Source organism: Culex quinquefasciatus, chromosome 2 (assembly GCF_015732765.1).
Source record: "Culex quinquefasciatus strain JHB chromosome 2, VPISU_Cqui_1.0_pri_paternal, whole genome shotgun sequence".
NCBI classification, from domain to species: domain Eukaryota; kingdom Metazoa; phylum Arthropoda; class Insecta; order Diptera; family Culicidae; genus Culex; species Culex quinquefasciatus.
Window position 1 is genome coordinate 58,109,385 of NC_051862.1, and position 14,993 is coordinate 58,124,377.

Consider the following 14,993-nt stretch of genomic DNA (forward strand, 5'->3'; position numbering starts at 1 on the left):
TACAGTCACATAAAACAAGCGAAATTTTTACCCCTAAAATTTCCAATTTAATGAGTTCTTGTTTCCAATGCATTTAAAACATACAAAATTGGTTCAAAAATTGTTTTTTGTCGATTTTTTTATCGAAGCCAAAAAAAAAAGAAAAAAAAGCCTACCTAAACGCGATGTTGGGTTGTAGATGGTTAACAATTCGTCAGTTGTGTGCTATCTTGTGACATAGACCATTTTGGTCGAAAATGAGTTAATGATGACGTTTTGCTATACTTAACAAACACTACAAGATGCTTTAACCCGATTTTGGAAACTCGCTTCCGTTTCCCGGATATCGCAATACCGTAAAACAGGGTGACTTTGATAGTCGGGGTGACTTTGATAGGTTTGCGATTTTTACGCAAAATGAAGAGTACAGTTAAAATACGTAAGGAATGGTTTAGAAACATACTGACCGTGGTAGAGAAGTGTTCGAAGTACCTCAACAAGAACTTTTCATAAAATTTTGACAAGTTTAAAAAGTTAGTTAAGTATAGTTAAGAAAATGTTGATGAAAGTCATTTCTTCAAACTTCTCAAAGTGTCATGATTTTCTCAATGAACATGATTTTTAATCGGAAAACGGAATGCATTTTCGGATACTTTGGAAAATTTTCCACTAGGAGAAGGTTAAAAAAATTGTAAATAATATTTAATATTTTGTTTTTGAAACACAATAAAAAAAAATCACCAACTTTATAGGCAATTTCAGTCGAACAAATTTCATGTAAATGTGAAAATCTGTGATTCGTGCTTGAAATTCAGTATAAAATGCAATATAAATCGAAAAATTTATGAACAAAACAAGTTTAAACAAATTTCAGGCAAAATTCCGACTATTTAACAATTTTACCTAAAATTTATATGTATTTTGCTAAAAATCTTATACACTTAGTTAACTTAATATAAACATTGATTTTTTTTCTTACAAACTATATCAGCTACTTTAGTGATGGTACATTTAACGTACAAATAAAGTTTGAATATCTTAAATATGATCATAACAAGAAAAACTATGACTATCAAAGTCACCCCGGAATTAAAACCAAGAATTTTTAACGTAACTATTTTTCTAAACACTATTGAAAAAACTTTTTTCCGAAATAGTACATGGACTTTGTGTGGCCTACCCCAGTACATGTTTTAAAAATAATAATCTTGAGAAAAACCTTACCTGTTCGAAAATATTCCAAAAACAAATTGAAATCCTATCAAAGTCACCCCGGTTTACAGTACACACTTGTGACATAGACCAATTTATCATCAAAATGATTGTGCACACTTGTGACACGTCATACATGTTGTTGGAAAATGTGGAAAATTTTTCTTGTTTTTCACAAATACTTTCTAAAAATATACTGATTAAGTCGATTAAACCATTGATTTGAGCTTATTTTAGTTTGTATGAAAATTCTGTGCACACTTGTGACACGTAGTACAATTTTACTTGCAAAACACACTTGTGACACGTGCTTCTCAGATTTTTGTTTAAATTATTTACTGTATCTTTTAACTGGTGTAACCAAATTAGTCGAAACTTGGAGCGTTTGTTAACTGTTCATGTTCGCATAAATGTCTCAATTGCAAAAAATCAAGCTTAGAAACCCGCAAGGGGGAGTTCAATCACAAACATAATACTGTTTTGTCTGTTAAAATGTGCCCCTTTTCATGTTTTCAATATTCTAAGTTATAAAAACGTGCGATAACCCAGGTAAAATTTCCACAGCTTTGCAAAAACTTTACGATCGACATTGAACTTGCCAGTAAACACAAACCGTGACGTACCGCACCTTATCTCTGCCAAGCTTTCCCGCAGATGAATGCCCGAGACTAGACTCTCACGTTGCCTCGTGCGAATTCAAAAGTCGCGCTTAGATTTGAAAAAAAACACACAATACAAACCATCTGCACGTTTCCAGTACGATTCGCAACAGAGCTGTTCTCTGATCGTCTAATCAGTCCCACTCGTGCTACTAAACCATTCGCACTACCGTCGTGACACTTCCGATCGTGCGTTTCCCGGGTTTAATTCCGCTTCAAGTCGTGTTTTTTTGCGATATTCTGTTTTCATCAGCACACGACATTTAAAAAAAACGCTTGTCGTGTACCAACTTTGGTATGCATCTGAACCAACGAGATGTTTGCGCTACGTTGCCAGCTTTACAACCATCATCTAGCTCCGTATCAACCGGTGATCGCCGTCAAGTTCATTGGAACTCGGCTGAAATGCGGCAGCAGTCGATCCTGCAGCACTTCCGTTACTTCCGCCAGCAGCACGGGAACGACAGCTGCTGCTGTCATCAAAGACGGCCAGCAACAACCCCGAAGGACGTTGTACGGCCAGACACTGGCGATGATCAGGCGCGACCTGTTCAGGTAACGATCGGGTCGCATTCATAAACAAACAACACCACGTCAACAAAGTAGACATAGCAGACATTGTTTTGAGCAGGTTTTGTCTCTGGGTGATGAGCTGTCATCGACGCCCGCCATAATGGCGGACGGGATTTGCTATAAATCCTGTCGTGCAAGTGCAGGATGCATGGGATTACATGCGCTTCTAATCAACGTCTAGTAGGCTTAGGAAATTAGTGCGCATAATCGAAGGTGGGTTGCTATCAGCGATCATGTCAAACAGCCCCAACCAAATGTTGTTCATCCAGAAAGCCTGTGTTTGTTTTCGTTTGTCAAGGATGTCCAAATATTTCAGGATTCAGAATGATTATGATTATAGGAAATCTGTAATCTCGTGATTTGTCTACTTGTACTAGCAAGCCGGCACGTGCTGTTTGTTCAAGCACTTTTGAATCAGAATCGCGCTACTCGCGGTCAGGGCGTGTGGTTACAAGAGGAATCAGCTACATTGAGTCATCCTGGAGGAGTTATTTAAACAGTATTCTATGGTGAACCATTTACATAGAAAATATTAAATAATACCAGTCTTGTGAATATAAAAGCATTTTATTTTTTTAGAACTTTGTGACCTAATGGAACCTAGTTAATTTTTTGAAAATCAAAACACTAGCAAATGTCAACACTTTTTTATATCCACAACAACCACTTCAATCCATTTTAATTTGACTTTGCAGCGCAAGCAACATGTTATCAATCTCAATTATTTAATTCTGCAGTACAAGCAATACCTCGTCACCTGATAGGGGGCAGCGAAAAAGCTTTATATAGAGATACGACACGTTATTTGCTCATCAAAACAAGCCTCGACATAAAAAGGTCTATCAAGCGTCAAACAATGCATCATTTTTTGCCCAGGAACATGTCCAAATCTAATCCGCCAGATTTTGCACTGAGTGTTGTTGTTGCTGATAAACAGATAAAATACGAACGAGAAATCTAGAGTTTTGTTTTAAAAAGGTCTCAACGTCATATGAAACACAATAGCTTATAGGACCTTTTCAAAACAAAACTCTTGCAATATTTGTCACATTCATTTGATTTCGAAAACATGTTTATAGTGTAAAAAACTATTTTATTAATAACTATTTTATTATATTTTTTGAAAAAATGAATCCAAAAATTTAAAATGAGCTTTATCTTATTCCATTTGAATAAATATTAATACATTTTTTTTAACAAATAATTTCAAACAGTTTACAGATTGTACATCATTTATCAATCGCTAAAATATGGCAAATCAACTTTTTATTCTATTTTATTTGTATGAAACTTTGTGTACCAATTCCTTATGTCCAAATAAGCCATTTTGCATCTTCAGTTTCTTCATACGAGTCTCCATACAAATTTCAGGGCTGTCCATAGAAAAGTGCTATAAAAAAACAAAATCTGCACCTCGAGAAGGAATTTTCTGATCGATATAGTGTCTTGGGCAAAGTTATAGGTTATAATTAGGACTACTAGATTTTACGCCGACTCAATTTTGAGGTTAAAAAGGAGTACACTGTTTACATGGACGACATCCACGAAGACGATATAAACAGTGCATACAAGCTGTCAAATGACGTCACGGCGTAAAACCTAATTCAGTAAAAATAGTTGCACTCTAAAACAAATCACCCGTTTTTTGAACTACATTTTATTACATAAGCTCTACTTTGACAAACTTTACGTTTTCAATATTTTTTTCATTTTTGATATTCTTTTTTGACCAGTTTATGAGCTACAGGGTCTGATGGACGTTTTGGTTTTGGCCAAGCTGTGACTTTTTGAAAAAAAAAAAATAAGAATACGTGTTTTTTTAAATATCAAAAATGCACAACAAATTCCATAAATATATGTAGATGTAAAACTTTTGAACCGATAAGTATTTTGTAAAAAATTGATGAAGTATATCGTTTCTGAGTTATAGTTTTATTTAAATAAAAGTGTCTGGTTTAGATAAAAATAAACGCAAAAAGCTGAGAAAATTCTCAAAAATTCTCTTTTTAGAAGAGCAATTCCATGTCAAATAAGAAATCGGTTGTACCCGACCCTCTCCGATTTCAATGAAACTTTGTAGACATGTTATCCTACGCTTATATAAGCCATTTTTGTGTATATGGAGCCAGTTACACTCGATAATGACATTTGAGACGGGCGTAAGTGTTTTAAATATTTTTGTATTTCGTAATTTAAATATTGCTGTATCTCGAAGCCGTTGCATCGTATCAAAAAGTGGTCAAAGACAAACTTGTAGGAAATTTGACGGGCATTCCGGAAAAAAAACCACGGAAAGAAAAAAACACTCCACTTTTATGAGATATTTTAATTTTTAAGTTTAAAAGTCAAATTTGATGGTGAGCCCACGATTTTTTATTTTCGTTCAAAATTTTTGTGAAAATAGCCTAAGATGTTACAAAAAGACTCACGAAAAATGCAGAATGGAACAATTCACCATATCTGTAAGCCCATACATCCAATTGAAATGTGGTCAAAGACAAACTTATGGGAAATTGGAATTCACAAGGATTGGACTTAGGACAATGGTCAAAATGGAGACTTTTATGTAAAATTGTGTGGAGAATCGACTTCCGTTTTCGGCTTTTAAAAATTTTGACGTTTAGAGCACTTTTGAAAAAAAAAAAGTTTCAGTAAATGATTTTTGTATTTTTTTTAGGTGAGTTGTTCCATCCTGCATTTTTCGTGAGTCTTTTTGTAACATCTTAGGCTATTTTCACGAAAATTTTGAACGAAAAAAAATCGTGGGCTCACCTTCAAATATGACTTTTAAACTTAAAAATCAAAAAATCTCATAAAAGTGGACTGTTTGTTTCTTTCAGCGTATTTTTTTTTTTTTTTTTGAAAGCCCGTCAAATTTCCTACAAGTTTGTCTTTGACCACTTTTTGATACGATGCAACGGCTTCGAGATACAGCAATATTTAAATTACGAAATACAAAAATATTTAAAACACTTACGCCCGTCTCAAATGGCTTATATACACCCAAAACTGGCAGCGCTAGTCCGAGAGAATGATGGTCTCGATTTGAGAGAATAGTGGTACCATTAACGGACACAGAGAACACAGCTCGAGATGGGCGATAGAACTATTCTCTCGAGGTTCATTTGCAAAAAAAAGTTCATCCGTCAAACAAAAAATCAAAAGTGTCGACTACGGGAATCGAACCAGAGACCTTTGACAGACCAATCCAATAACTTAGCTGCCTCGGCCACCACAGCTTGGTGACCATGGAGAGGTTAGAAGTCGATGTATGACACTTGTTGGAGATTTATTGATTCAACTGACGAATGAACTCATTTGTTATGATGGTGTGAGTTGGTACAATTATTCTATCGATTTTGGCACTGAGCCCTCAATAAATTTTGAGAGAACGATTCTCTCAACTCTGAATTTTGGGTGTATGCCTAGAATAACATGTTTACAAAGTTTCATTGAAATAGGAGAGGGTCAAGAAAAAAGTACCTAAAAAATTTCTGTTTTGGGCTGGAATTGCTCAGAACATTATTGATCCAACCTTTGCCTTGCAAGTTTTGGAAATTACCAGAAATTAGTTGTTCTACGTTCTAATTTGAAAATTTGAAGAAATCTTCTTTGCAATGCTTATTTTTAAATTGGTAAAACTGTAACTAAATTTTTTGTCATGTTTTCTATTGTATGTTATAATATTTAAATTAAAATATTTTTACGAAATTTCGAAATCTAGTTAAAATTTTCTATTCTTTAAAATGATTACTAAAAAACAGTTGACAATCTGAGATCTGTAAAGTGTATATTATAAGGGATCCTGGGTTTATCTTTTGTTATAAACATTACAGCAGTAGTTTATTTTCAGTGTATTCGACAAAGCAATATTATAAAACACAATAACCGCGTGTTTCCCAGCCAAAATTTCCACTTTATTACGACTAATTCCCGCATTTCCCGTGAGCTCGCTCCCGATTGCGCCACATTTTCTAAACATTTCATTCATCTTATCTGGAAATAGACTAATCATGAATGTTAACTAAACCGCAAATCCAGCTCCGCTGGCTGGAGTCGGCTCCCTCCCACTGGGATTGATATGTTTAATAATGCAAATGCCACTCGAACAAGAAACAACGCGTTTGCTGGACTTTTTCAGTAAAAACCCCTCAGTGGGAAACAAAACTACAAAATTGCATCACAGTTAAAAAGATAACTTAGATTTTTTTATTTCAGTTACTTTTAATAAGAATTTAAAGTATCCCAGTTAAATTATAATGCTTTGAATAGAAAAAAGTCTATTATTTCAAAGGTAATAAAATTCTAACTAAATTTAACTGTGCACTGTCGCAGTATCAACCGGTACAACTAACTTAGCCAAAGTTCTCCCGAGCGCGACTTATTTGAAGTACTTCTCTCTCAAGGTGTTACCTACAAACTAGTACTACACAGAGTTATAAAAGTGAGCCACCGCAATTTCGCCCAATTCACTCGTCTGCCAAACGCCGGCAAGAAAGGATCTGGCGGGCTTTTTACTCGTTTCGTTGCTTCGTCGGGCCGGGTACGAACGCTAATAGAGGATCTCTAATTACGGCTGAAATTGCAAGTTTGTTCTTTTTTTGTTCGTTAAAGTGTTAGTTAAACCGTGGACGGAAAAGAGTGATTACCTGTGAGCGAAAAATATTATTTACAACTGGTTGATAGCAGCCATACAGTTTTTTGGGAGTGCGAATCAATTGAAGTGATTGTGTGGAAAGGTAGAATAATTGGGTGTTGCGAATTGGTACTTTGTGGTAGAATTTGGTTGGAAAAATGCTGAGCGCCAGCCAAATTACAGTCGTGGATTTTAGTGAAGTTTCATAAAAATGTGTGATTACATTATTGAAGAGACCCGATTCGAATAGTGCAAATCTTTACATATTATGAACCGTTAAGTTTCCATAAATGCCAATTTGATCAAAAAATGCAGTACCAACACAGAAAAAAAAGTTTAATTTTGGAAGGTTGAAACTTTGGTTGGTTAAAATTTCTGATGTAATATTACACAGTTTTTTTACACAAAATCTGCCTAATTTTCTAATGAATATAACCATCATTTTTTTCTGTGAAGTGTTTATAAAAAAAGTGTTTTTACAATATTCGGTGGATTTTTTAAATCAATTGCTGCGGAAATCTGAACCTGAACATTACCTTTTTAGTCTAACTATAATGAAAATCGGTATAAGTTTATCATGCAACCGATTTTCGGAAAAAATACTTTTTGGATAGTTCTTAATTTATTTTGATGGTTTTCTGCAACTGCCAACTTAATTATTACCTTTATAAGGCATTGAAAAAAAGAACTCTTATTTTTTTGGGTTTTGTATTTTGATTTGATTTCTGTGACTTTGAAAAAGTTTTGAAAAATGTATTTTTATTCGAGGGTCAACTTTGGCCTATCATTGAGCCCCGGTATTTTGAATTAAAAATGCAATTCAAATGGTACCTACTCAGAAAAAATGATGGTAATATTCATCAGGACATGGTGACAGATTTAGTGTCAAGAAAAATGTAATACTACATCAGAAACTGGTGAATATTCATCAGTTTCTGATGAATTTTCATCAGGTTCACATTTTACACATTTTTTAATTAATATTTCTTAAAAAATGTGGTATTCAAAGAATCGAAGTGTCAACCTTCCAAATTAAACTTTTTTTTCAGTGTAGTATTTGAAAATATTAGCATTTAATAAAAAAAAAACTGCAATAAAAAATGTGGAAAAATGAAATTTCATTTTTAAAACACATTCATAAACCACTTGGACACTTATTTTACGTGGTTTATGGATGGACCCTCAACAAGATAAATGCAACTAAAAAGCAAAAAAAGGAAGAAAAAAAACATAAAATAAGAGAAGTAAAGAAACGCAAAATTGTTCACCTAGTACAACCTAAGAAGTTGCATGCGGTGAACAATTTCAATTGCAAAAATTTACAAGGTGCAAAATTTTACTAAAAATCGGTTTACGTAAAAGCATAATAAAATAAAATAAATCAGGCAAGCACATATTTTATTTTAAGTTATCCCTCGGTTCCTGGTCGTGGAGGAAAACATACTTAAACAAATTAAACTTCGAGCACAATATTCGAAATGTTTAAACAAAAAGTATAAAAATGTTTTATTGATAGTTATGCTTCTGTCAAAAAGTTGTAAATTTTAATGAATAAATGAAAACATTTTTTTTCATATAGTTTCAAGTCCGATTTGCAAAAAAAAAAAACTATTATGTGCCGTATATGATCATACATGCAAAAATAAACGTAACAAGTTTATTCCAAGAAAATCCCTATTTTGGGTATTATTTTTTCTTTTTGATCAATTGATTTTTTGGGAAAAAATGAAGGGGGGTATCGCTGTCTATTTTATTTCTCTTTACTTTGATTGATTTCTGATTTTCGTCTCAAACAATGTAAATTTATCTATAAATAAAAATACGTTTTCTTTTCTAGACGCAACTTAATGCCTTTTAGAAGATATTTTAATAAAAAAAAACAATTACTTAATACCAATATTGTTCAATGTGATGCCATAATGCTTGTGAACATTTGCACCCAATGTAAACCAAAATCACAGAGATTTACCTATCCAAATAAAGCAACTTAAAAAGTGGGGAAATCCCTGCAGCCCCAACTGGCCAAACTGTGGTTAAAATTTTGCTCCGTTTTAGGGTATTTTAACCATTAGTGGACCCCCTAGTAAAGCCGATGCACATTTTTCACAAATTGTCAATATTTTAAGCCCTTTTTCATAACCCTTTGTTCAAAACAATAAAAACTGAAGTCTTTTGAACAATTTTGACTATTTGTTTCATCAGTTTATTTGTTTTTGAGCAAAAAAATAGCCATTTGAAAAAAAAAGTTTTTTTTTTCCTGTTATGGACCCCCTTTTCCTATAGTGGACCCGGGTCCATAATCCGATTGTGGACCCAGGTCCACTATAGGCAAACTGTTATTTTTATACCAAATTTAATCGATATTTGATGTTTTGGTGCATGGTGTAGGTCTAATGATAGATATAATGAATAAAAGATGGATTTTGCTCACTTTTCATCATAAACAAATATATTTTGTTAACAAAAATGGCTTCAAACAACAAAAAAAACCTAACAGACATTTAAAAACATTTATTTCCGAAAAAGATCAGAGAAAACGTTTCAAAAATCACTGTAAACGTAAAAATAATAAAAAAAGTAACTTTGATGCACATTTTTTAATATTAATTACATAAATGGTTGACCGAAACTAAACAGTAGATTTGTTTACAGTTGCTGATAAAACCACGCATGTTCATTTAAAAAAAAAGTTTTGTTCTTGATTTATTATTAAAAAATATCATTTCAAACTGCAATTATGATGCTTCAGTTAAGTTTTGATAGTTTTGATTAATTATATTTTTTACGGATTCAGCATTTTTGGTACTTTTAACATGAAACAGCTATATTTACACAGCAAAAAATCCGATGATAAAATCGCATGCAAAAGCATGCACATCACGTTCGTCAAAATAAACACTTATTATTACACACTGCATGTACATTTTTTGGAAACACAAAAAAAAGTTGCAACCGACGGGATTCAAACCCAGCACCAACAGTAAGGACTAGCGCCCTAGCCCACTCGGCCATCAGACCTATGAAAAGCTGTAAAGATAAACGCATATATGAGCTTGACATCTCGGCAAGTTGGTTTCCCATACTGATGGGCTACAAATTTCAGGGTGTAAAATCACATAAAATTGCATAAAATAATGCAATATTTATTTTACACCCAGGTCTTTTACACGCAACTGGATTACTACATTTTTAGCTGTGTATATTTAATTGAAAAAAATATGCGTTTAGGTTGATAACAACAAGCATTTATTGTATGTTTAAGAGAAACTTTTGCTTAAATACACAGTTTTCTTCATTTTTGAAGGTTTAATTAACAGGGGTCCACTTTTGGAAAAGTTTGGATTTTCGTTGTCCTATATTGGACCCCCCTATTTTTGCTCGAAAATGAGCAGTTCTTCGCTTTATTTTAGTAATGTTCCTTAAAATTACATTATTTCGATTTGCTGAAGTTAAATAATCAGTCAAAATTATATTGTATAGTTAATTCAATCATAAAATATAAATGTAGTTTTGTTGCGAAAATGCTAGTGGCCATGGCTGATTTCTGATGTCGAACTCAAAACACTTATTTTGGTAAAAAGGACAATTCAATATCAGTCAACATTGATTTAAATGATGCTGAACATGCCAAATAAAAGATTTGTAGGCAACAACACGCTTGAAATTGTGATTTCATTGAATTTTTCATCAAAAACCCTTCAGAGGGTCCACTATAGGAAAGGGGTCCACTAATGGATAACGTACCCTATGTCCTCAATGCCGTCAACGGTTGACAATGCTGTTTGTTCGATTTTTTCTCCGCATGGTGGGAAATACAAAAATTTTATAGTGTAGTTCTTTTTGCGCAATCTGTATACCTCATCGGGATTCTGAATTCAGAGTTTGGGATTCACAATAAGGCCAGGGTTGTTGCGCAATTTATTGGCAATTAAAATATAATTTCATAATGAGTTTTTGGCATTCAAATGGGTGTGACACGATTGCTTTATTTTTATGGTAGTTGCCATTATGGCAGTAAAGACAAATCTCACATTTTTTCTGCTTTTAGAAGAAATTTACTCTGCTGGTAACAACTTTCTCAAGTTTAAGCTACCATATTCAGCATCTGAAAGCGAAATATTGGAAAACCCCCTATCGGGGACAACATTTCTTTGAGTGATCGCCGTTAACCGGCGAATAAAAAGGCCCTCACCGCGGTCGCACCGCGCCAGTCTCGATTTGTTCTCTCACCTGAAATCCACGACTGAAACCGCAAGGAACAACGCCTGCACCCGCGCGCGAACTCTAGCTTGATATCAACCTGCAATTCCCACACCATTTGCTATCTCGTCTAATCTAGTCATCCTTGTGAGATATTTGTTTATAGCAGCAGAACTTGTATACGACCTACTGTGCCCATCGAAGTAACCATGTGCGTTAGATAAGCGGAACCTCTAGTCATAGGAATACTTAAGCACACTTAAAGTGTTATTAGTGCTAAATCGGAGCTCAGTGAACCTTGCGAGGAACGAAGCGTAACCTCTAAACTGTGATAACTTGCTTGTGCTATAAAAAGAACCCGCCACAAAAAAAGCAAAATGTCCCGCGTTGTCCCAGTTCGGCGGGCATTCTCTTGCACCGCCCTGGTGCTGGGAACACTGCTGCACGTGCTGCACGGTGCCGTGGTTATCGAGAAATACCCCCACATCGTCGATAACCGGCTCGACGCGACGGGGAATCTGCTACCGAGCTGTCCAAGGTAAGCGATCTACCAGACTGGCGAGCCCCTCACAATGATCGAAGGAGGCTTGTCTTGGGCGGGGGAAATTCCAAGCTGAACTCTGTGTGCGTCATCAATCCAAGTTGGCGGTTTCGCTCACGAGATGAGTTGAGAAAAACCGGAAAACGTGATCGATGGGAGGATCGGTTGCATAATGCGAATGACAGGTTGATCGCCGTAATGGCAGTTGCTATAAAATCAAGCGTTGGTTTTACTAGGTAGACATGACGGACAAGCACAGAATAAGCATTTTTCACGTGTTCTTGACCGCGAACACGTGCGCCACCAAATCTGAAGAATCTTTTTTTATGACTCCATGTACGGTACATAAGCCGACGACCAGCCAAGAATAGAAACAGCTGATGCGTAAACTTTTTGTAGCTTAATTGTCGTCAGCTTAGTCACTTCAACGAATCGCCATGGTGAATGTAACTTGTGCTACTGGTTGATGACAGTGAAGGTATTCGATTCTAGCTAAATCATCACTTTTGTTTATTCCATCTTCCAGCGAAATTTACTGCCAGGGACAGCTGCTGCACACGGTGCAGATGAAGGAGATCTACACGGACTCGAAGACGTTCGTTGACATGAAGATGAAGGGCAAGCCGAAGGAAACGCTGGAAGCGTTCAACGCGTTCATGGCCGAGAAGAACAACGACCCCAGCCGGGAGGAGTTGAAGGCGTGGGTCGAGTCCAACTTTGAGAAGCCGGGCGCCGAGTTCGAGGAATGGATTCCGGACGACTGGGTGGCCAGTCCGGCCTTCCTGAAGCGCATCAAGGACGCCGACCTGCGCGAGTTTGCCAGCAAGCTGAACCAGATCTGGCACGAACTGGGCCGCAAGATGATTGCCGACGTGGCGATCAACTCCGACCAGTACTCGATCATCCCCGTCGATCATCCGGTGATCGTGCCCGGTGGACGGTTCCGGGAGTTTTACTACTGGGACTCGTACTGGATCGTTAAGGGACTGCTGCTTTCGGAGATGAAGAAGGTAAGGTTGTCACGGAAAAGCTCTTTTCAAATCTGTTATCTTCAACTCTTCTCCACCAGACCACCCGCGGCATGCTGGAGAACTTCCTGTCCATCGTCCAGCGGTACGGTTTCATCCCGAACGGAGGTCGTATCTACTACAGCATGCGCTCGCAGCCCCCACTCCTTTGCGCTATGGTCAAAGCGTATGTGGATGCCACCAACGACACCCAGTTCGCCCAGGATTCCGTAGACACGCTCGAGCGTGAGTTCCAGTTCTTCATGAACAACTACCTTGTCGAAGTGAACGGTCATCACCTGGCCGCGTACGGGTACAAGTCGAGCGGACCCCGGCCCGAATCGTACCGCGAGGACATCCTGACCGCCGAGGTCTTCGAGAAGGAAGAGGACAAGCAAGCGTTCTACCTGGAGCTGAAGGCGGCCGCAGAGAGTGGCATGGACTTTAGCAGTCGCTGGTTCATCAAGGACGGCACGAACGCTGGCAACCTCACCGACCTCAAGTGTCGATCGATCATCGCCGTCGAGCTGAACGCCATCCTGTACTGGAACGCGGCCATAATCTCGGAGTTTTACAAGCTCAAGAACGACCTCCGCAAGGCACAACAGTACGAAGCGAAAGCGGATGAAATCAAGAAAGCCATCGATGCCGTCCTGTGGAGCGAAGCCGAGGGGGCCTGGCTCGATTACGACCTCATCAACAAGAAGCACCGCAACTACTTTGTCCCAACGAATCTGTCCCCTCTGTGGACCGGAAGTTACGACAAGCAGGACACAACCCTTCCGAAGAAGATCATAAAGTACATCGAGAAGAACGAGCTGGACAAGTACCCGGGAGGAGTCCCAAATACCATTGCCAACACTCACGAGCAGTGGGACTTCCCGAACGTGTGGCCCCGATGCAGCACATGTTGGTCATGGGACTGGATGGGTTGAACAGTCAGGAGGCGAAGGATCTGGCGTACAAGTGGGCCCAGCGGTGGGTGCGCACCAACTATATCGCGTACAACGAAACTTCCAACATGTATGAGAAGGTGAGTTTGATTGTTTCGTAACTTGAGATATCGTAATTTGCAGGCGAATCAGGACAAATGTTGCGAATAGGGCCAACAATTTTTGATACTTTTGTTTATTTTTTGTTAGAACAGATCGTCAGTTGTGTGCTATCTTGTGACAACGACCATTTAGTACTTTTCGAGAAAATCGATTTTTTACAGTTTGTTGGTAAATAATTGCAAAACTATGAATGATAGAGCCAAACTTTTTGAAGCAATCGGTTCGTATACTATCGCTTAACAAACGCTCCAAGTTTCAACTAATTTGGTTACCCCAGTTAAAAGATACAGTAAATAATGTAAACAAAATCTGAAAAGCACGTGTCACAAGTGTGTTTTGCAAGTAAAATTGTACTACGTGTCACAAGTGTGCACAGAATTCTCATACAAACTAAAATAGGCTTTAATAAATAGTTTAACCGACTTAATCAGTTTATTTTCAAAAACAAAAGGTTGCATTGCCTTTAGAAAGTATGTGCGTACATAAATTTGTGAAAAATAGGACAAATTTTCCACATTTTCCAACAACATGTATGACGTGTCACAAGTGTGCACGATCATTTTGATGATAAATTGGTCTCTGTCACAAGTGTGTATTGCGATATCCGGGAAACGGAAGCGAGTTTCCAAAATCGGGTTAAAGCATCTTGTAGTGTTTGTTAAGTATAGCAAAACGTTATCATTAACTCATATTCGACCAAAATGGTCTATGTCACAAGCTAGCACACAGCGGACGAGATAAAGAACAACAAAATAACTAGGTCACTTTACAAACTTGAGTTTCTTAAATGCCCTATTCAGACTGCAGCATCGATTAGCCCCCATTAAGGGTACTGTTTTTATGTTTCACAAAATTTTCTATGTGATTTTATATAGATTTCTTGGCAAATATCTTAATTTTTAGGCCAGATTTTTTACCATAATTTGAATGTTTTTTTTAACGAATTCGGTTGTTGAAAAATCGGTAAAGTTAAGATCAGTAAACCGTCTGTAAAATTCAACAAATTACACTGAAACACCGACGGTTTGATACCAATTGTTGTCAAACGAACGGGTTTACTGTTTAGTTTTACACCCTCTTTACACGGAGCTCACACACACTACCAAACGTTTGCTTTGATAGTAAGTGTGA

General features: G+C 36.8%; 1 protein-coding gene across 1 annotated transcript in view; it reads left to right on the forward strand.

The window, feature by feature from the left end:
* LOC6038097 (trehalase) overlaps positions 1 to 14,993 on the forward strand; it is a 34,010-nt gene that overhangs the window by 16,557 nt on the left and 2,460 nt on the right. The window contains 4 exon segments of the mRNA XM_038250105.1: positions 11,426 to 11,797; positions 12,327 to 12,810; positions 12,870 to 13,698; positions 13,701 to 13,840. Of these exon segments, the coding sequence (XP_038106033.1) occupies positions 11,637 to 11,797; positions 12,327 to 12,810; positions 12,870 to 13,698; positions 13,701 to 13,840 (1,614 nt within the window). The 5' untranslated portion in view covers positions 11,426 to 11,636.